The 16,380-nt window shown below is 41.4% G+C and overlaps 1 protein-coding gene across 5 annotated transcripts in view; it reads right to left on the bottom strand.

Annotated features, from left to right (window-relative positions):
* TANC1 (tetratricopeptide repeat, ankyrin repeat and coiled-coil containing 1) overlaps positions 1-16,380 on the bottom strand; it is a 122,525-nt gene that overhangs the window by 57,185 nt on the left and 48,960 nt on the right. For all 5 annotated transcript variants that reach the window (XM_033165437.1, XM_033165464.1, XM_033165454.1 and 2 more), the window contains one exon: positions 3,830-4,030. In XM_033165437.1, the coding sequence (XP_033021328.1) occupies positions 3,830-4,030 (201 nt within the window). The remainder of the gene's footprint in view (positions 1-3,829; positions 4,031-16,380) is intronic.

The following is a 16,380-nucleotide window of genomic DNA, read 5'->3' as shown; positions in this document are numbered from 1 at the left end:
AAGGGTGATTTAAAGAAAACACAAATTAACAAGAGGTGGGGGGAAATCAAATGTAATGCTCTCTCTTGGGTGCACACATCAGAGAGAGAGAGAGAGAGAGAGAGAGAGAGAGAGAGAGAGAGAGAGAAATAGCATGAGTTGAACTTGTCAATACTGGTAACTCAAGGGTGTTGGGATCTGACTTCATCACAGCTATAAATTCTTGTTGACAAGGCCAACTTTTCAAAAGCCAGCAGTTTTCCCCCCACTAAACCGCACCTAATTCAAGTGGGACACTAAAATACAGGTATTAAATGTAGTGCTTCCCTTTCATCTTGACTAGAAAAGACCACTTTTATGTATCAAAACTACATACTTGAATTTTAAAACTTTTAATATAAGTGACATTTGCAAAAGTATGCTGAAGTAGTTTGTTGGGAAAAGCTGTAGATAGAAGCACTACATGTCCAAAAGTAATAACAACTTCTTTATTTCTTATAGTAAGTGGTTGCTTAGCATAAATCAGATAAATGAAAATCCAGGACTATATTATGTATAGGGTAATCACTAAGAATTATGCAATCTTGTTAAACAGGGTCCTTGATCCTGGTTGAAAAAGTGAACAACACGAGACAAAATAAAAGAAAATAAAAATTTCTTCCAGTAGCACCTTAAAGACCAACTAAGTTAGTTCTTGGTATGAGCTTTTGTGTGCATGCACACTTCTTCATGAGTCAAAGACTTTCAGGAAATCCCAAGTTGTTGGTTTTTTTAAGTGTTTAAGATACAAGAAGACTCATATAAGGTCAATAAAGAAAATTGATATATGTATCCAAAAATGATTTATCGTTAGGAAAAAATTAACCAGGGGAGTGAAAATATACCATTGTTAGTGGTAGCCGGAAAAAAAAGTGGAAAAAAAAAGATTTAAAAGGACATAACAGCAAGTTGTTATGCCAACCAAACTCCAGCCTGCTGCTTTACAATATAATAAAGTACCAAGGCAAAATAGTACTTTAAAACAAAAATAAAATAAAAATCAGCTGATAACATTCATGCCTCTATGCCTACAGTTTAAATAAAAAAACTGTGAATAATATATAAAATACTATTTTCGAAAAGTCACCTACAGTTTTTTCTATGCATACTTTCTCCGGTTTCACAATATTTTAATATGTATTGGCTACTTCCTTTCATCAAAATGAATTCATTAATCAGGCAACCAAACAGGTTGCAGCCAAACAGAAACATATGAACATAAATTATACAAGGGGGGAAACATGCATAAAAAACCAGAATCTTAGATCTTGAGGGAGGCCACATGGCCTTGTCTAAGATGAGTTGCATTCACCGTGAATTTAGCCAGACAACAGCTATTTAATCTTATCCCTATCTCGGTGGGTAGCAACCACTACTAAAGATTGCTTAAAATATTTTTGCCTGTATGTTTCCTGCCATTTGCAGAACATCAAATAGCATATGGTGTCCTCTACTCAAGGGCTACTGCAGACACAAAAGTGCAGACCTCTGGGGATTTTCTTAAATTTCCCCAAAATTAGACTTCATAGTCTGAAAATATGCAGAGAAAATACTTTGCAGAGAAAATGTGCATTTAGCTCAGATAAATATTTCTCTTCCCCATGGTGTGATTTCAAGGTGGAGAAGTGCTGGAAAATCTGTATAAAGTAATAGCATCCCTTCCTGTTCTGCAAAAGATTTTGGAGCAATGCTTTAATATTTTGTTGGCTAAGTGGGATTTCGGTAGTGAAAAGGGCCTCTGGATCAAATCCGTATTTCCTCGATAATAGTTTCCTGTTAGCTAGCTAGGTGTTTGGGGAGGATGATTGAGAGTGCTCTGCCATACATTATTTCACCAGTTTATTTACCAAATATCTCCGTTTAAAAAATAAGAAGATAGTCCTTGAAATGAAATATGAAATTGGCATTAATTCCGCTTCTCCCCACAAGTACGCTGTGGGTGTTCCTGGTGGGAGACCCAGTAAAGTACAACTGTACTACCTCCAACTGTTTGGGCTCTGAAATGACCCCAGATTTCTGCCCCATATATCAACCTTAGCAGCAAAAGCTTTTAGAGCTGGCAACCCAAGATTCCCCACCCTTCACTCTGGCGAATTTCAACACCTACTGCATTGAACTTTGGGCATTCAGTTTATTTTCCTGCCAATGACTGTTCCATAGGCCATTTTGGGTAAACAAACCCCCAGATAATTAAATCTATTAGACTTCTCCAATGGATGAATGTCTAATTGCCATTTGTGTTTATCTGTTCTATCACCAAGCACCATTACTTTGGGCTCAGAATAGTTGACACATAACTGTTCCTTATTACTTACTTCCTTTCATTGAGAAAATTCCCCAAGGCTAGATCATTTGGAATAACCAAAACTACTTCCATGTCTCTACAGATAGCACAAACTTGGCAAAGTCACCAGATACTCAGGTCCCAGGCCTGGTGGAGTCAAAGTGATGTTAGTGTGCTGGAATGAGTTGCGCATAGCTGATAAAAAGGAAGCCAGTAGTCACACCTTATTTAGTAAGATATGTACACAGACATTTGCTTGTTGCTACAAACAAAAGCTTTCAAGGGGTGTTATCACAAATTTGAATAGCTTTTTTCCTCCCTTCCTATATCATATTACATTCAGCTTAGATAATAAATGTAAACCAATTCATCTTAAGAATGAAAACAGCGTCTTGAAACCATCTGTAAAACTACAAAGGGTTCAGTCCATTGAGCAATGATGGTTTGCATGACATCAGAGCTTAAAGCAATGGGCCAAATATGACACTGAACCACCATGTTTCCCCAAAATAGCAATCAATATTTTAATATGTAAAGGTCCTACTCTCTGATGTCGCACACATTCTGTGTAGCAGTCATAAGTTCAATTATGCTCACCAACTAGTGTGAAGGTAGGGAAGGAAACATTCAGGCAATATCAGGTAAGCTCATCCAGATGATGTCCTGGTTCGTACATCGCGCTGAGCCAAATCATGGCTTAGCATGAGCATGTGGGTTCTGGGAGGGATGATCTCAGCTACTTTGCTCTTGATTAATTCTGCTGCTAAGTTGAGCAAAACCATCACTTAGCCTAGTGTGTCACCTGGGCTCATAGTCTAGCAATGCCCAGACAAACCACGAGATGTAGCCAAGGTTTGTCTCATGGTTTACAGCTCACTGTTCAAAGGAGCTAAACCATGTACCTGGGTTCAGGCAGCACACCAACCCAAGCTTTGGTCAAGCTCAATGCAGCACAACACAACAGAATCAACGGGCAGGAGCCCTACATTCATGCTAGGCCAGCAGTGGGGAGCCGCAGGCCCAGGGGCCAAATTACAGCCCTCCAGGTCTCTACATCTGGCCCTCAGGAACCTCCCCAGGCTCCTCAAGTGCTTTTGCTTGGCTGGAATGTCCCCTTGAGCTATGAAAATGCCTCTTGCTTGCCAGGATGAAACATGAAAAGGCATGTTTATGTACAGAAACCTCTGCCTTTTTGTGTGTGTGGCCTTCTATACAAAGTAAGAATCACATCTATTGCTCCACCCACTTTGGTCTCTAACACCACTCAACACCTGTATGCTGTTCCCCCAAAGGTTGGAAATGTGGCCAGCCATAGTTTGGCTTAGCATGATGTGTGAACCAGGTTGCTGTCTCCTATTACCTAGAGGCAAGCCACATAAGCCTTTTTATCAGTGATACTGTGAGCAAGATATCAGGAAAACAGTTGCAGAAAATGGAGTCTAGAAGGAAATGTATCACTTGACAAAGAATCAGTCGTTAATCAAGTACTGTTTTACTGTACAAACTGAGAAATATTTTTTAACTTACCTGGAGATTTTTTGCTTGCTCTTGATTGCATCAAGTAGGCGTGGCGAGGCAGCAAAGGTGATGATGGCAAAGACATTGAAACTCCTTTGGCCAAGTTCATTCTGTAGACATCTTCCGGTGCAGGCTGGATACCACTGGGGAAATCTGCATGGTGGCCAGATGTGGTAATTATCTGTAGTGCACTTTCTGAGCATGAATCACCTTTAAAATAAATAATAAAAAAGAGGGAAGGGGGTTAAAGTTACACAGCAAACGAACAGAAAGCTGTATGAAAATACGAGAACAAACTCCATTGTATCAAGCCTTGCTGTGATAGCAACAGAGCAAAGGCTGGTTTAAGTGGCATTACAGACATTTGTTACAGAAAGGAACCACCAACAAAAAGAGGAATAATGGATAAAAAAGCACAAACGTTGTTTTCCGTTATAATGCTACTGTGAAAAGAGCTGCTTTTAATCTATTCTATGTGCTACGTCACTGGTCCTTGTCTGGTGATTTGATATGTGGCCAATTTAATTTATTTTTTAAAATGGCTTTGAAAAGGGAAGCAAGCGAGTTGTCAGCCTAAGTTCCCTACTGGGAAATGGGATCTACAGCCCAAGAATTAAATAAAGAAATAATGAACGACCCTTTTCTGCTGGACACCTATCTTGTTCCACTCTAGTAGCCTCTGATGGAGAGAAGGGGAAATATTTAAAGACGGAATGGGGAGAAACAAGTGTAACTTGCTATAAAATAAAAGTTGTATGTACTTGCTGGACCTTTAAATAAATACCAGTATTTGTTGCTTTAAAATAATCTTGTTCCCTAATAGAAAGCCCAACTTTAGGCATCAGAAGTTTTATCCAAACATAACATCTCATATCATGTCTCCCAAAGTGGCCAAACCTGTGATCTCTCGTAAGAACTCATGATGGTGGAACCCTGTACCTGTACCTATTGTTACCTACTTCTGGCAGCTAAATGCCTCTATGTTCCCATTATCACCAGCTACATGCACACAAACAACTCTGTTTAACAAACAGTTTATATGCTTTACATCCTGTACAGTCTGTAACAGGGAAGTCAGACAAGGAGGGAGCAGAAGTATAAACAAACAATTCTCTTAGGAGGATTACATGTTATCCTCAAATAGTTCACACATAAATGCTACCAGAGTCAGGCCCTCTGCAACCTTTCCCAAGTCTTTCTCTAGAAAGAACTACTATTAAGAACTCTAAAATATCCTCATATATATGCTGAACATGATTCTGCTTGAAGAGGGGGGTGTGGGGAACTGTAAATCTATATACAAAATATGAATCAACACTACAAAAACAGTTTTGAAATATATGCTTGTGTTTGGAGATCATAGCCCAAATCACATAACACTGTTCACCTTTACTTAGTTTATTTCTACCACTTCATTTGATCTAAAAGCAACAGGCACTAACAAATGAACATGTAATAAGATTCTGCTATTGCAGTATGTCAAAAAAGGGTGGTTTTGAAGACTATCACCTAATTTGAGCCAGTTCACACACAAAAATATTGTTCCGTTGTTTAACAATGGTTAAGGAAACAGGAGCAGCCTATGAAATCGTTCCCAAAATCCTTCCCCTCTGAAGGAAATTTCATCCATTTCAAACTTCAGATTAGGATATTCATGTTTATCACAGCAAACCAAGACAAAAGCTTTTTCAGGATTTTTCAATAAAGACCAGCCATACATTGGCCACATTTATATGATAATATCTTAATAAGCTGTGATGTGAATGGGACTTTTGTCCACGGATGCAGTCTCTTCTCTTCCCTGCATACAGCAATAAAATCTGGAAAACTTCAACTAACCATAGTTTCCCATTTTGTTCAAACCAGGAAACTATGGTTACCAAGTTCAAAACATGCCAGGATCATAAACCATCTTGTAATTATAGGTTTGTTGCATGAATGAAACGGGAAAGTAATTCCTGGCTGACTGCGGCACAAAGAAGAACAGAAGGAAAACGGGAGCAACACAAGAATGGAGCACACGGAAAATAAGCTTGTACAAAGCTTGCAAATATGTGATCTTTCAAATAGGGCCAATAACCCTGACAGCTGAAATAAGCATTTTATCTTCAAAATATAAACAGTATAGCTTGGTGAGATGTAATATTCCGAAAGAAGCAATAGGCCATTAAACCTACTGCTGGTTAAACTTTCACTTCAAGTACAAGCTCAATAGACAGCCTTAGGCAATCCTCCATTTCCCAACCTGAAAAAAATCCTCCATAACTTCAGGACACTTGTGCCCCATGTAGGATTGTTGAAATGAACATGTAATGCACTTTGAGCATCATTGAAAAGTGCTGTGTGGGTATTAAGTTTATATGTGGGGTTTATATGTGATGACTATACTCATTAGGGAGGAAAAACTAAATTTGAAAAATACTGGCTCTCACAAGTGAAAGTGGTCAACAGAGCAATCCTATACATATTTCCTTGGATGCAAACTCCCTGAGCTTTTGTGTCGGAATACGTTTCACGGATCCGCCATGGATTCATAATTTATTGGTTATTTTATGGGTTTTTTAAGGTCTACTTTTGGTATAATTGCGCGCAAAAGTGAAAGTGAAAGCATGAATGAATAGTGTGATTCACTTACAAGATTAATCCGCCTTTATTTTGTAGATCCGGTCATGTTCAAAGTTGTTAATGAGCGTTAAACTTGCTTCCCGCCTTTTTGGAGGGCAGCAACAGTGATTTTATTGGTTAAAGTACTTATGATGATGTCACGTTTGTTCCCTAATAAAAGGCAGAGGCACCCCGCTTAGGTAGAGGGAGAGTAGCACGAGATCGCACGTTCTTCTTATGTTCTTTTTAGTTGGGTTTTAGTTGAAGTCAAGTTTAGTTTAAGGGGCTAGGAGCGGGCTGGACGGGTTGGATGGGTTTTTCTTTAGTTAGAGTTAGATCGCGGAAGATCATTCGGTTTAGCCTTAGTTAGGTTTTCTTTAGGTTAGCCTAGGGTTAGGCCCGCGGAAGATATTTCGGTTTTAGTTTATTTAGTTAGCCTCGCGGAAGATTGGGCGCGCAGGGTCTTTAAGTTTAGGAGAACTTAGCTTAGGGGACGAGCCTACGCGGGTTCTGCCGAAGCCACTAAAGATACTACCGGTGTCTGTCTTCCTTTGGGGTTAACGGGGGAGTAAAGTAAAATTTTAATTTTCTGTAAATCGGTCCGCCTATTCAGAGTCAGGGTACAAATTTTATTTCACGAGGCAACGTTTCTTTAAAGAAGGCAACTAGGAACTCACACACCATCAGAGTCTTCAATTGGCTTACTCATCATCCTTCAGACTGTGAGGCTTGGCCGGCGACCGTGCTCAAAAGCACGCGGAACGCTGGCCACTTTCCCCGCAACTGGTACCTCGTGCATAACCAATCCAAGGCCGTGCACGAGGAGCTCCAGCAACCATACCCCGACACTTTTGATGTTTTTGGAGATTTATGTCCAGTCCTTCCACAACAACTACAACTACAACTGCAACTGAAATTAAAACTGCAAAAAAATCTTACAAAAAAATTACATGTCCAGGATTGCAGCCTGAGAAATACATCAACAATATATTCCCTAATCTAATTTATTTACTTCCTTTGTTTGATATGAATGCCTTTGTCCGCACCCAGTTTTGTCTCTGCTTGTCTGCCAGGGGATTTCCTGCAACAAATATTCACATGCATCTGTATTTGAGATGTTAGAAGAGCCTCAAAACCAGACTAAGGCATCTAAAATATGCCTTTCTCAGCATCTAAAATCATGTCCCTTGTTGTAATCCCCCTCTCTAGTAGGGGTCCAAGTGAACAGGCTATTTTCTGTCCGAATGTCATTTCTGTCAGTGACACTTTTAAATAAAGTGCTGAGAAAGAAGCTAGCTAGATTTGCAATTCTCAGGAAACAAACAGGCAGATTTGCAGGTTGCTCCATCTGCTTATTCTGCCACGCTGTGCCTCAACTCTCTTACTAAATGCATCCCTCCAAAATATAATACTCCTCTTGGAAGGGCTACCACCACAGGACTACCACCCCATTCTCCACTCATAAAATGATTAATCCAATGGCTGGAGAGTGAGCAATTTGCATCCCTAACAACAGTGCTGACCTCCACCCATCACAGCATAGTGTATATTTTTGTTTTCGTTTTGCTGCTGCTAAAAAACCAGAGGTGTCTTGGAAGGCCAGGAAAAAATGGTTGGAGGGGAGCTATATCAGGCTCCCAAAATGGTAGTTAGCCACCCCTGATTTCAGCACATTTAATAATTTAGTTACACATAAAAAAGCTGCAACTGAGGAGTATTTTCCTGTCGTTCAGTGTTATATGACCCTTCTGAACCAATAATGAAGTGTCAGCAGTAGTCATAACAACTACCCTGGATGACTGGTTTAAACAAACAAAGCAGCATTTTCTGCAGGTTTTGCAACTTCTTCTCTGCGGCTATACTCAAATTTTAATTCTACCCCACACCCCACATGATATTTAGAGGATTGTTTTCTTTCAAAAAGGACACGGCAACCGGCAGTTAACACCCAGTTGTAGTTATATTGACCTATAAATCTGATAAAACACCACATCTCAATCCTGGAGCACCCTGATATTCCAGCAATATCAAATAAACTCCATGCAATCTTGCTTTCTGTTAACTTCTGATTTTCTATACTTTCACCATTTTATCTCTGGCATCCAGCATAACCAGTGAACTGGTGATGGCTCCAAAGAAGGGGCATGTCTTGAAAACGTAACTGAATTCCCAATGGCAAATCGGATGCAACTAAAGGGCTTAATCAGATTAACATCTTTTAAAGAGAGACAGTATCATGATACTACAAATAATTATTCTGTAAGATATACAAGCTTGAAAACAGAACTCGAATCCCGTATCTAATCCATCAATTGAAAAAGGGATAAGCAACGTGAGAAACTTTTAGAGCCTCAGTAGTATATGAAAATCAAACATGATGAAGACGACAGCTTAAAATTCACCACTGTATACAAGACCTGAATGCCGCTCTCAAGTTAAGGACATAAATAAAACACGCAACTCGGAATGCAAAGTCTGCATAATTCTACGATTCCAGTTCTTTTAACCTTCGAAGTGGGAATCTAATTTATAGTAATGCACACAATGTCCAACCTATATAGTTTTCATGATAAGAATCTATACAAGAGCATCATGTGCTCAAGATAAAATAAGATGGAAGGAGCCTAAGAGCAATATGAAACTGGGACACAGCAGCCATGAAGTTAAAGCAGACAAATGTATTTGTGAAGCTCCTGTTGTTTGGTCCCAGCTCCTGCCAACTTAGCAGTTTGAAAGCACACCAAAGTGCAAGTAGATAAATAGGTACCGCTCCGGCAGGAAGGTAAACGGCGTTTCCCTTACGCTGCTCTGGTTTCGCCAGAAGCAGCTTAGTCATGCTGGCCACATGACCCGGAAAAACTGTCTGCGGACAAATGTTGGTTCCCTTGGCCAGTAAAGCGAGATGAGCATCGCAACCCCAGAGTCATCCGCGACTGGACCTAACAGTCAGAGGTCCCTTTACCTTTACCTTTTGAATGTGTTTTTTTGGGTGGGGGTGTTATTCTTTTGTTTTGCTTTTGTTCTTGTTTTATTATGTATTTTTGTCTTGTACTTTGATGCTGAGAACCACCCTGAGACCTACAGATGAAGCAGGGCCGTCTTAAGGAGATCGGCCGCCATGGTGCAGCGATCCCTCCGGCGCCCCCAGCGTGCTGCCTCTCCGCCGCCTCCCTCCCGCACTTGCCGCCCGTTGGGAGGGGGGGCGAGCGTGGGATGAGGGGTGTGGCGCTGGAGCAGAAAGGGCCTTGCAAACAACGAAACAAGCTTTGCTCCTGGAAAACCCTCTCCTGCCTTTGACAGCGCCCAACTGTTTACAACCGATTCCCTCCCTGCCTAAAAATCTGCGCACCGTTGACCAAGCGCCTCTTGCGCCCTAAGCGTTAAAAAATGTTCCTCTTTAATGTGCCCCCTCCAAAACACACACACCCTTTTTAAATTCATAGCTACACATCCTTTTACACAATGTAATCATATTGGGGCAGAGGGCCGATTCCGCGCCTGATCCTTCCCACTCGTGACAGGGAGAAGGATCCTGCCCCGCTTCTCCTTTTTCCAAGGAGACCCCGTCGGTCCCGGGACACTCATCTTGGCAGCTCTCCTCCGTCTCCTACCAGCTGGAGTCGACGAGGGAGTCCCAGCAACGCCGGGCTGAGGGTGAAGATCCAGCCAATCCCATCCCTCGCCTCCTCTAGGTTTTGGTTTCGTTTCTCATCGCTTCTCGACCTGAATTTCAGCTTACATTTTGGAGCGATGCGGAAACGCCTGAGCAGCCGCGGAGTTTCCCTGCTGGGCAGCGCAACTCGGTCAAGGGAGGAAGGGGGGCTTTCACTTTGCAAAAAGCTCCCTGTACAAGTTTTACACTTCCTCCCTTGCAGTGCGAAGCGCGTTACTTGCGAAATTCAGGGACGGGGGGGGCCTCTTCCTCCTCCTGTCTACCCTATGAGAGGGAGCTGTGAGGAATTGCCGGCCTCTGAGCATGGGAAGAGTTCTGCGCAACCAGAAATTTTTGGAGAAAGGACCGTTGCTGAAAGGGGTTGTGGCGCACGACCTTTGCACACAAGAGGTTTCGGGTTCAATCCCTGGCACCTCCGGAGGGTGCGGCGCAGCCGGGCAGCTCGCGCTCCGCCGGGAAGCCAGATGGTGCGGTGCGGCCGGCCGGCTTCCTTGTTCCGCCGGGCGAGTGGGGGATGAGGGGCGTGGCGCTGGAGCGGCGCGGGGCTTTGCGCGCCCTTCCAGTGCTCTAGCTGGGGCTACGGGAGGCGAGGGCGGCCGGCTTGCAACCCGCCCGCCGGCGCGCGAGTGAGCGCCCGCCCGCCCGTGGGGGCGGGTTGGGGAGGGGGCGGCCGGTATGCCGGCGGGCTCGTGGGGGCGCCCCTGGGGGGCCCAGCGCCCTGGCGCCACCTGCCCCTATGGGCGAGACGGCTCTGAGATGAAGGGCAGTGTCTGTAAAAAAAATCTAAGAAACACACACAATTATTAAGGCATCAGTTATTAGACATGTGTAAGGATGCACATCATCTATCTTGATCTGTAGTACAAAACATCTCCAAACACTATAATTAAGAGGAAGCCATATTCTGTAAAGCAATATGAGACATATGTCCATACATGCATAGCTAAAGGCAGGACTAAGCAGCATTTATTTATACCACTGAATAACATAAGGAAGAACTATGTCCTTCCTTTTATGAGATCCATTAAACACAAACCATATAATGAAAGAAAGACAAAACATTCAGCTCAGTACTTCCAGCAAGACGTTGGGAAATACATCCTTCCTGTGAGATTCTTTTTTTAAAACCATGATGATATTTAAGAATATTTATGCTCCATCTACCTACCTACCTACCTACCTACATCTGACATATGTACAGTGGTACCTTGGTTTATGAACTTAATCCGTTCCAGAAGTCCGTTCTTAAACCAAAGCGTTCTGAAACCAACGTGTGCTTTCCCATATCAGTGGGGGACTCAATTTACAAATGGAACACACTCAACATGTTCTGCTTCCAAGGCAAAGTTCACAAACCAAAATACCAACTTCTGGGGTTTGCAGCGTTCTTAATACAAGTTGTTCATAAACTAAGCTGTTCTTAAACCAAGGTACCACTGTACAATGATGCAGAATCAGTGGCCAAATGATTTAACACAGCTCAATGCTCATGATGTGCACACTAACTGTCTGTGTGCATTTAAAAAAAAAAAGCTATATGGAAAAGTCCAGAGAACTCTCTTCCACAGATGCAGCAGCTAGAATTTGCCACAACCAAATGTTTCCATTCATTGTGATATTTGAGGTTAATTTGTTCCCTTTAGTTAGAAAATGTATAATCAGCTTCGTTTTAAAAAATTCTCCAAGCAGTGTACAGCTAAAGCACAAGAATTTCTGCTTGTGCAATGGAACTTATAATACAATCATTTATTTATTCTCTTTCCCTTAATGCTGAATGGACATTATGAGTACCACAGATCAAAGTCATTGAACAGGAACATATATTAAGTGATTCCTATCCTCAGGAAGAATTTGGGAGGAGAGGTAGTGGCAGGGATTTTAAACGTGGGCTCAGCCTACCTAGTTATTACTGTATTGCATACTAAGTCAGACCATGGATCCATCTACACCAGTATATTTTTTCTCTCTGACTCTCCAGCAACTAACTCAGAGATGGTGGGTAGCCGTGTTGGTCTGCCATAGTCAAAACAAAATCGAAAATTCTTTCTAGTAGCACCTTAGAGACCAACTGAGTTTGTTCCTGGTATGAGCTTTCGTGTGCATGCACACTTCTTCAGATACACTGAAACAGAAGTCACCAGATCCTTAAATACAGTGGGGGAGTGGGGAGGGGTATTACTCAGAAGGGTGGTGGGAATGGGTGATAGGCTGATAAGTGTGGAAAACCTGTTGACGACTCTAAACGGCTGCAATTAGTCTAGCAGGGGAAGGCAAGGGGTGAGATGGCTAAAGATGGCTTTGTTATGTATAATGAGATAAGAATCCAATGTCTTTGTTCAAACCAGGTTTCTCCATGGTTTTAAGTTTGGTGATTAGTTGCAATTCAGCCACTTCTCTTTCCAGTCTATTTCTGAAATTTCTTTGTATTAAGACAGCTACTTTGAGATCTTTTATAGAATGTCCTGGGAGATTGAAGTGTTCTCCTACTGGTTTCTCTGTCTTGTGATTCCTGATATCAGATTTATGTCCATTTATCCTTTGGCGTAGGGTTTGGCCTGTTTGTCCAATATAGAGAGCTGAAGGGCACTGTTGGCATTTGATTGCATACACAATGTTGGAAGATGAGCAATTAAATAGTCCTGAGATGGTGTGTTTGATGTTGTTGGGACCAGTAATGGTGTTATCCGGGTTTATGTGGCAGCAAAGTTGGCATCTGGGTTTATTGCAGGCTCTGGTACCAGTGTCCATGTTGAGTCCTGTTTTTGAATTATTGTGGGTGAGGAGCTGTTTGAGATTGGGTGGCTGTTTGTATGCGATGAAGCTCTGGGAGGAAGACCCTTCATCGCATACAAACAGCCACCCAATCTCAAACAGCTCCTCACCCACAATAATTCAAAAACAGGACTCAACATGGACACTGGTACCAGAGCCTGCAATAAACCCAGATGCCAACTTTGCTGCCACATAACCCGGATAACACCATTACTGGTCCCAACAACATCAAACACACCATCTCAGGACTATTTAATTGCTCATCTTCCAACATTGTGTATGCAATCAAATGCCAACAGTGCCCTTCAGCTCTCTATATTGGACAAACAGGCCAAACCCTACGCCAAAGGATAAATGGACATAAATCTGATATCAGGAATCACAAGACAGAGAAACCAGTAGGAGAACACTTCAATCTCCCAGGACATTCTATAAAAGATCTCAAAGTAGCTGTCTTAATACAAAGAAATTTCAGAAATAGACTGGAAAGAGAAGTGGCTGAATTGCAACTAATCACCAAACTTAAAACCATGGAGAAACCTGGTTTGAACAAAGACATTGGATTCTTATCTCATTATACATAACAAAGCCATCTTTAGCCATCTCACCCCTTGCCTTCCCCTGCTAGACTAATTGCAGCCGTTTAGAGTCGTCAACAGGTTTTCCACACTTATCAGCCTATCACCCATTCCCACCACCCTTCTGAGTAATACCCCTCCCCACTCCCCCACTGTATTTAAGGATCTGGTGACTTCTGTTTCAGTGTATCTGAAGAAGTGTGCATGCACACGAAAGCTCATACCAGGAACAAACTCAGTTGGTCTCTAAGGTGCTACTAGAAAGAATTTTCGATTTTGTTTTAACTCAGAGATGTTTCCCATCATCTGCTACCAGATCACCTTAAGTGGAAATGTCAGGAATTGAACCTGCCAGCTTCCACACACAAAACATATGATCTGTTGCCCAGTCACTCCCTAAAGCAAAAACACGGAGAAAGTTGTAAGGTTGAATCAAATGCGTAGACAAATTCAAGGAAAAAACTATGGTCAGGGATGGGAAACCAGAATACCAGCAAGCAAAATATGTATGAGTCAATGGGTTTTTTGGACCCAGCAGAAAGAAGTAGGTGGAAGATTATTTGTTGTTGTTGTTTAGTCGTGTCCGACGCTTCGTGACCCCATGGAAGATTATAGGAGTTGATTAAAAAGTCACAAAAATCAAAGGTAGCACCCAAGCTATTATAATATGATATTATTTTAAAAACAAAACAAAACAAGAATAGTGTAGATATCTGGGAAGTAGAAGTAGAAACTCAGTCTTATTTTGTCAAAGTAAGGAAACATTTCATGTCATTATGAGAATTGCAGCAATAAAGTTAGAAATATTTGAAAGAACCATAGGTAAAAGTAAGGGATGCATCTGCTAGATAAGTCCTGATGTTATCTACATGTGATACTGAAAACCAAATGAAGCAATAATTTTAGTGAAAGTGGAGAAAGGGTGAAATGCAGAAAGATGATAACTGAGAACATAATCTAATGGTGACACCAACTGATAAAGAGAAAGAAGATAAAAATCCACTAACAGGAACTTCAAAGAAAGCATTAAGAATTAAACCAAGGAAGGACAGCACTTAAAAAACAAACAAAATGATGCTCAAATAAAAGAATAAAGTAATCAAACATAGAGAAAGCAGTGGAAAACTAAAGGATAACAACAGAACAGCCGCCCTATCATTTAGGGGAAAGATTATAATTAGAAATCGTAAGCAGTGAATTTTCAGTGGAACGTAAGGAACAAAAATTGGATCTGTGCACATCTAAGACTAAAGATGTCAGAAACTGAAAAGTTGCAATTGTTAGAAGAAAAATGGGGTCGCTGGAAAAGAATGATAAAGGAATAGTGTCTTAAGAATGGACATGAATAGTTCACTCCAACAATACGGTTCAAAGAGAAATGGCATTGGCCTCTAGTTAGAAAAACAACACTTACACGCTGCAGCTGATACACCAACGTGTCGCGAGACACAGTTTGGAAAGCTCTGTTCTAAGTGAAAGACAACACAAAGATATAACTCTGAGACTTGTCTCGTGCAACAGGGCTTCCTATATCCCCTGAAAAGGCACTTTTGAGGGTCAAATGTGATGCAGCAGTGGGTTGCAGAGGAATGAAGAAATTGGGAGAATTTTGGCTTGCCCTGTCTTGTGCAAGCAGAAGTCTTCTCACTGATGCAAAGCGTCTCTGGATCCAATGCCATAATTTTGCAACAGTATCAATTATTAGGCCGTTCTGAAGTAAATAATGCCTATGGTTCATTTAAATATAAAACACTAGTGTTGATACTTAAAAGATCTCATTGGAGTTAAAAATATTCCCTAGAAACTGTAATTCCACACAAAATATCTACTGCTCAGCAGAAATGCCACTGTACTGAACTCTTTTATAATAACCAAGAACCACAAAAAAATGGGCACAGCAGCACGGAATAAATCAGAAACAGACCCATATATTCAGTATGAAACAAAGCATCTTCTGTTGAGGAATGTATTTAGAAGAATGACCAAAAGTCAAAACTGTAACTTGAAAAGATTCCAGCCCAAGTTCAACATTTAAAACTAACAGATCTGAACTTTTCATGCCAGAAAGTTCTTTTCACTTAAAATTCAAAGTTTATCTGAGAAGGCCTACAAAGCAAAAACAAAATCACCAACTGGATTAGCCTATTAAGCCTTAAGATGTCAAAATCTATTTTGTGATTTTGAAAACTAAGGCTTATCAAAAAGCATTGGAAGCATATCATGGAAACACTTACAACTATTGCCTTAGTTGGCAACCGTGTCCAAATACCTGTATTTAATCAGACAGCTTCAAAGACATGCAAAGGTCACATCTATGTTTCAAATTAGAAGTCTCGGACTAAGATACAATGCCTGGGTTTGAACACAATACTAAACCATGGCATACCTATACATCAAATCTGTCTTAGTTAACCAGCTATGGTTGTTTGGGGCCAACAAACCAAGATCTGAAACCATGGTTTGAAGTTGATGTGTGAATCTTGGTTTGCATTGACTGGTTGTTTGACAGTTGCAAACTGGTTTAATCCTGGTTTGTTGTGATGCTCTCCCCCAGATGCCTGCCTGGCAACAGATATATGAGGGAAGAGCCTGTAGAAAAAGGACAGCTAATGCAAGAGACGATTGCTGACACTTCCATAGACCTCTCTGTTCCCCCACCCTAACTCTGTCTGGCAAAAGGTAAATTTCCCTTTCTACCTCAGTGATAAGTTGTCCCTCTCCAGCCTAGCTCCACAGCAGCCCTTGCATGGATGATATTTTTTCTTTAAAGATGATGATGATGACTACTATTAGTATATCATTTAAATTTATATACAGTGGACGCTCGGGTTGTGAACACGATCCATGCGGAACGTGCATTCGCAACCTGTAGCATCCGTAACCCACAGCATCGCGTCTGTGCATGCACGGGGTGCAAAGCGGCAAACCCGAAA

This window comes from Lacerta agilis, chromosome 1, assembly GCF_009819535.1.
Source record: "Lacerta agilis isolate rLacAgi1 chromosome 1, rLacAgi1.pri, whole genome shotgun sequence".
NCBI classification, from domain to species: domain Eukaryota; kingdom Metazoa; phylum Chordata; class Lepidosauria; order Squamata; family Lacertidae; genus Lacerta; species Lacerta agilis.
Note: the sequence above shows the minus strand (reverse complement) of the source record. Positions and strands in the feature narration are given on the sequence as shown.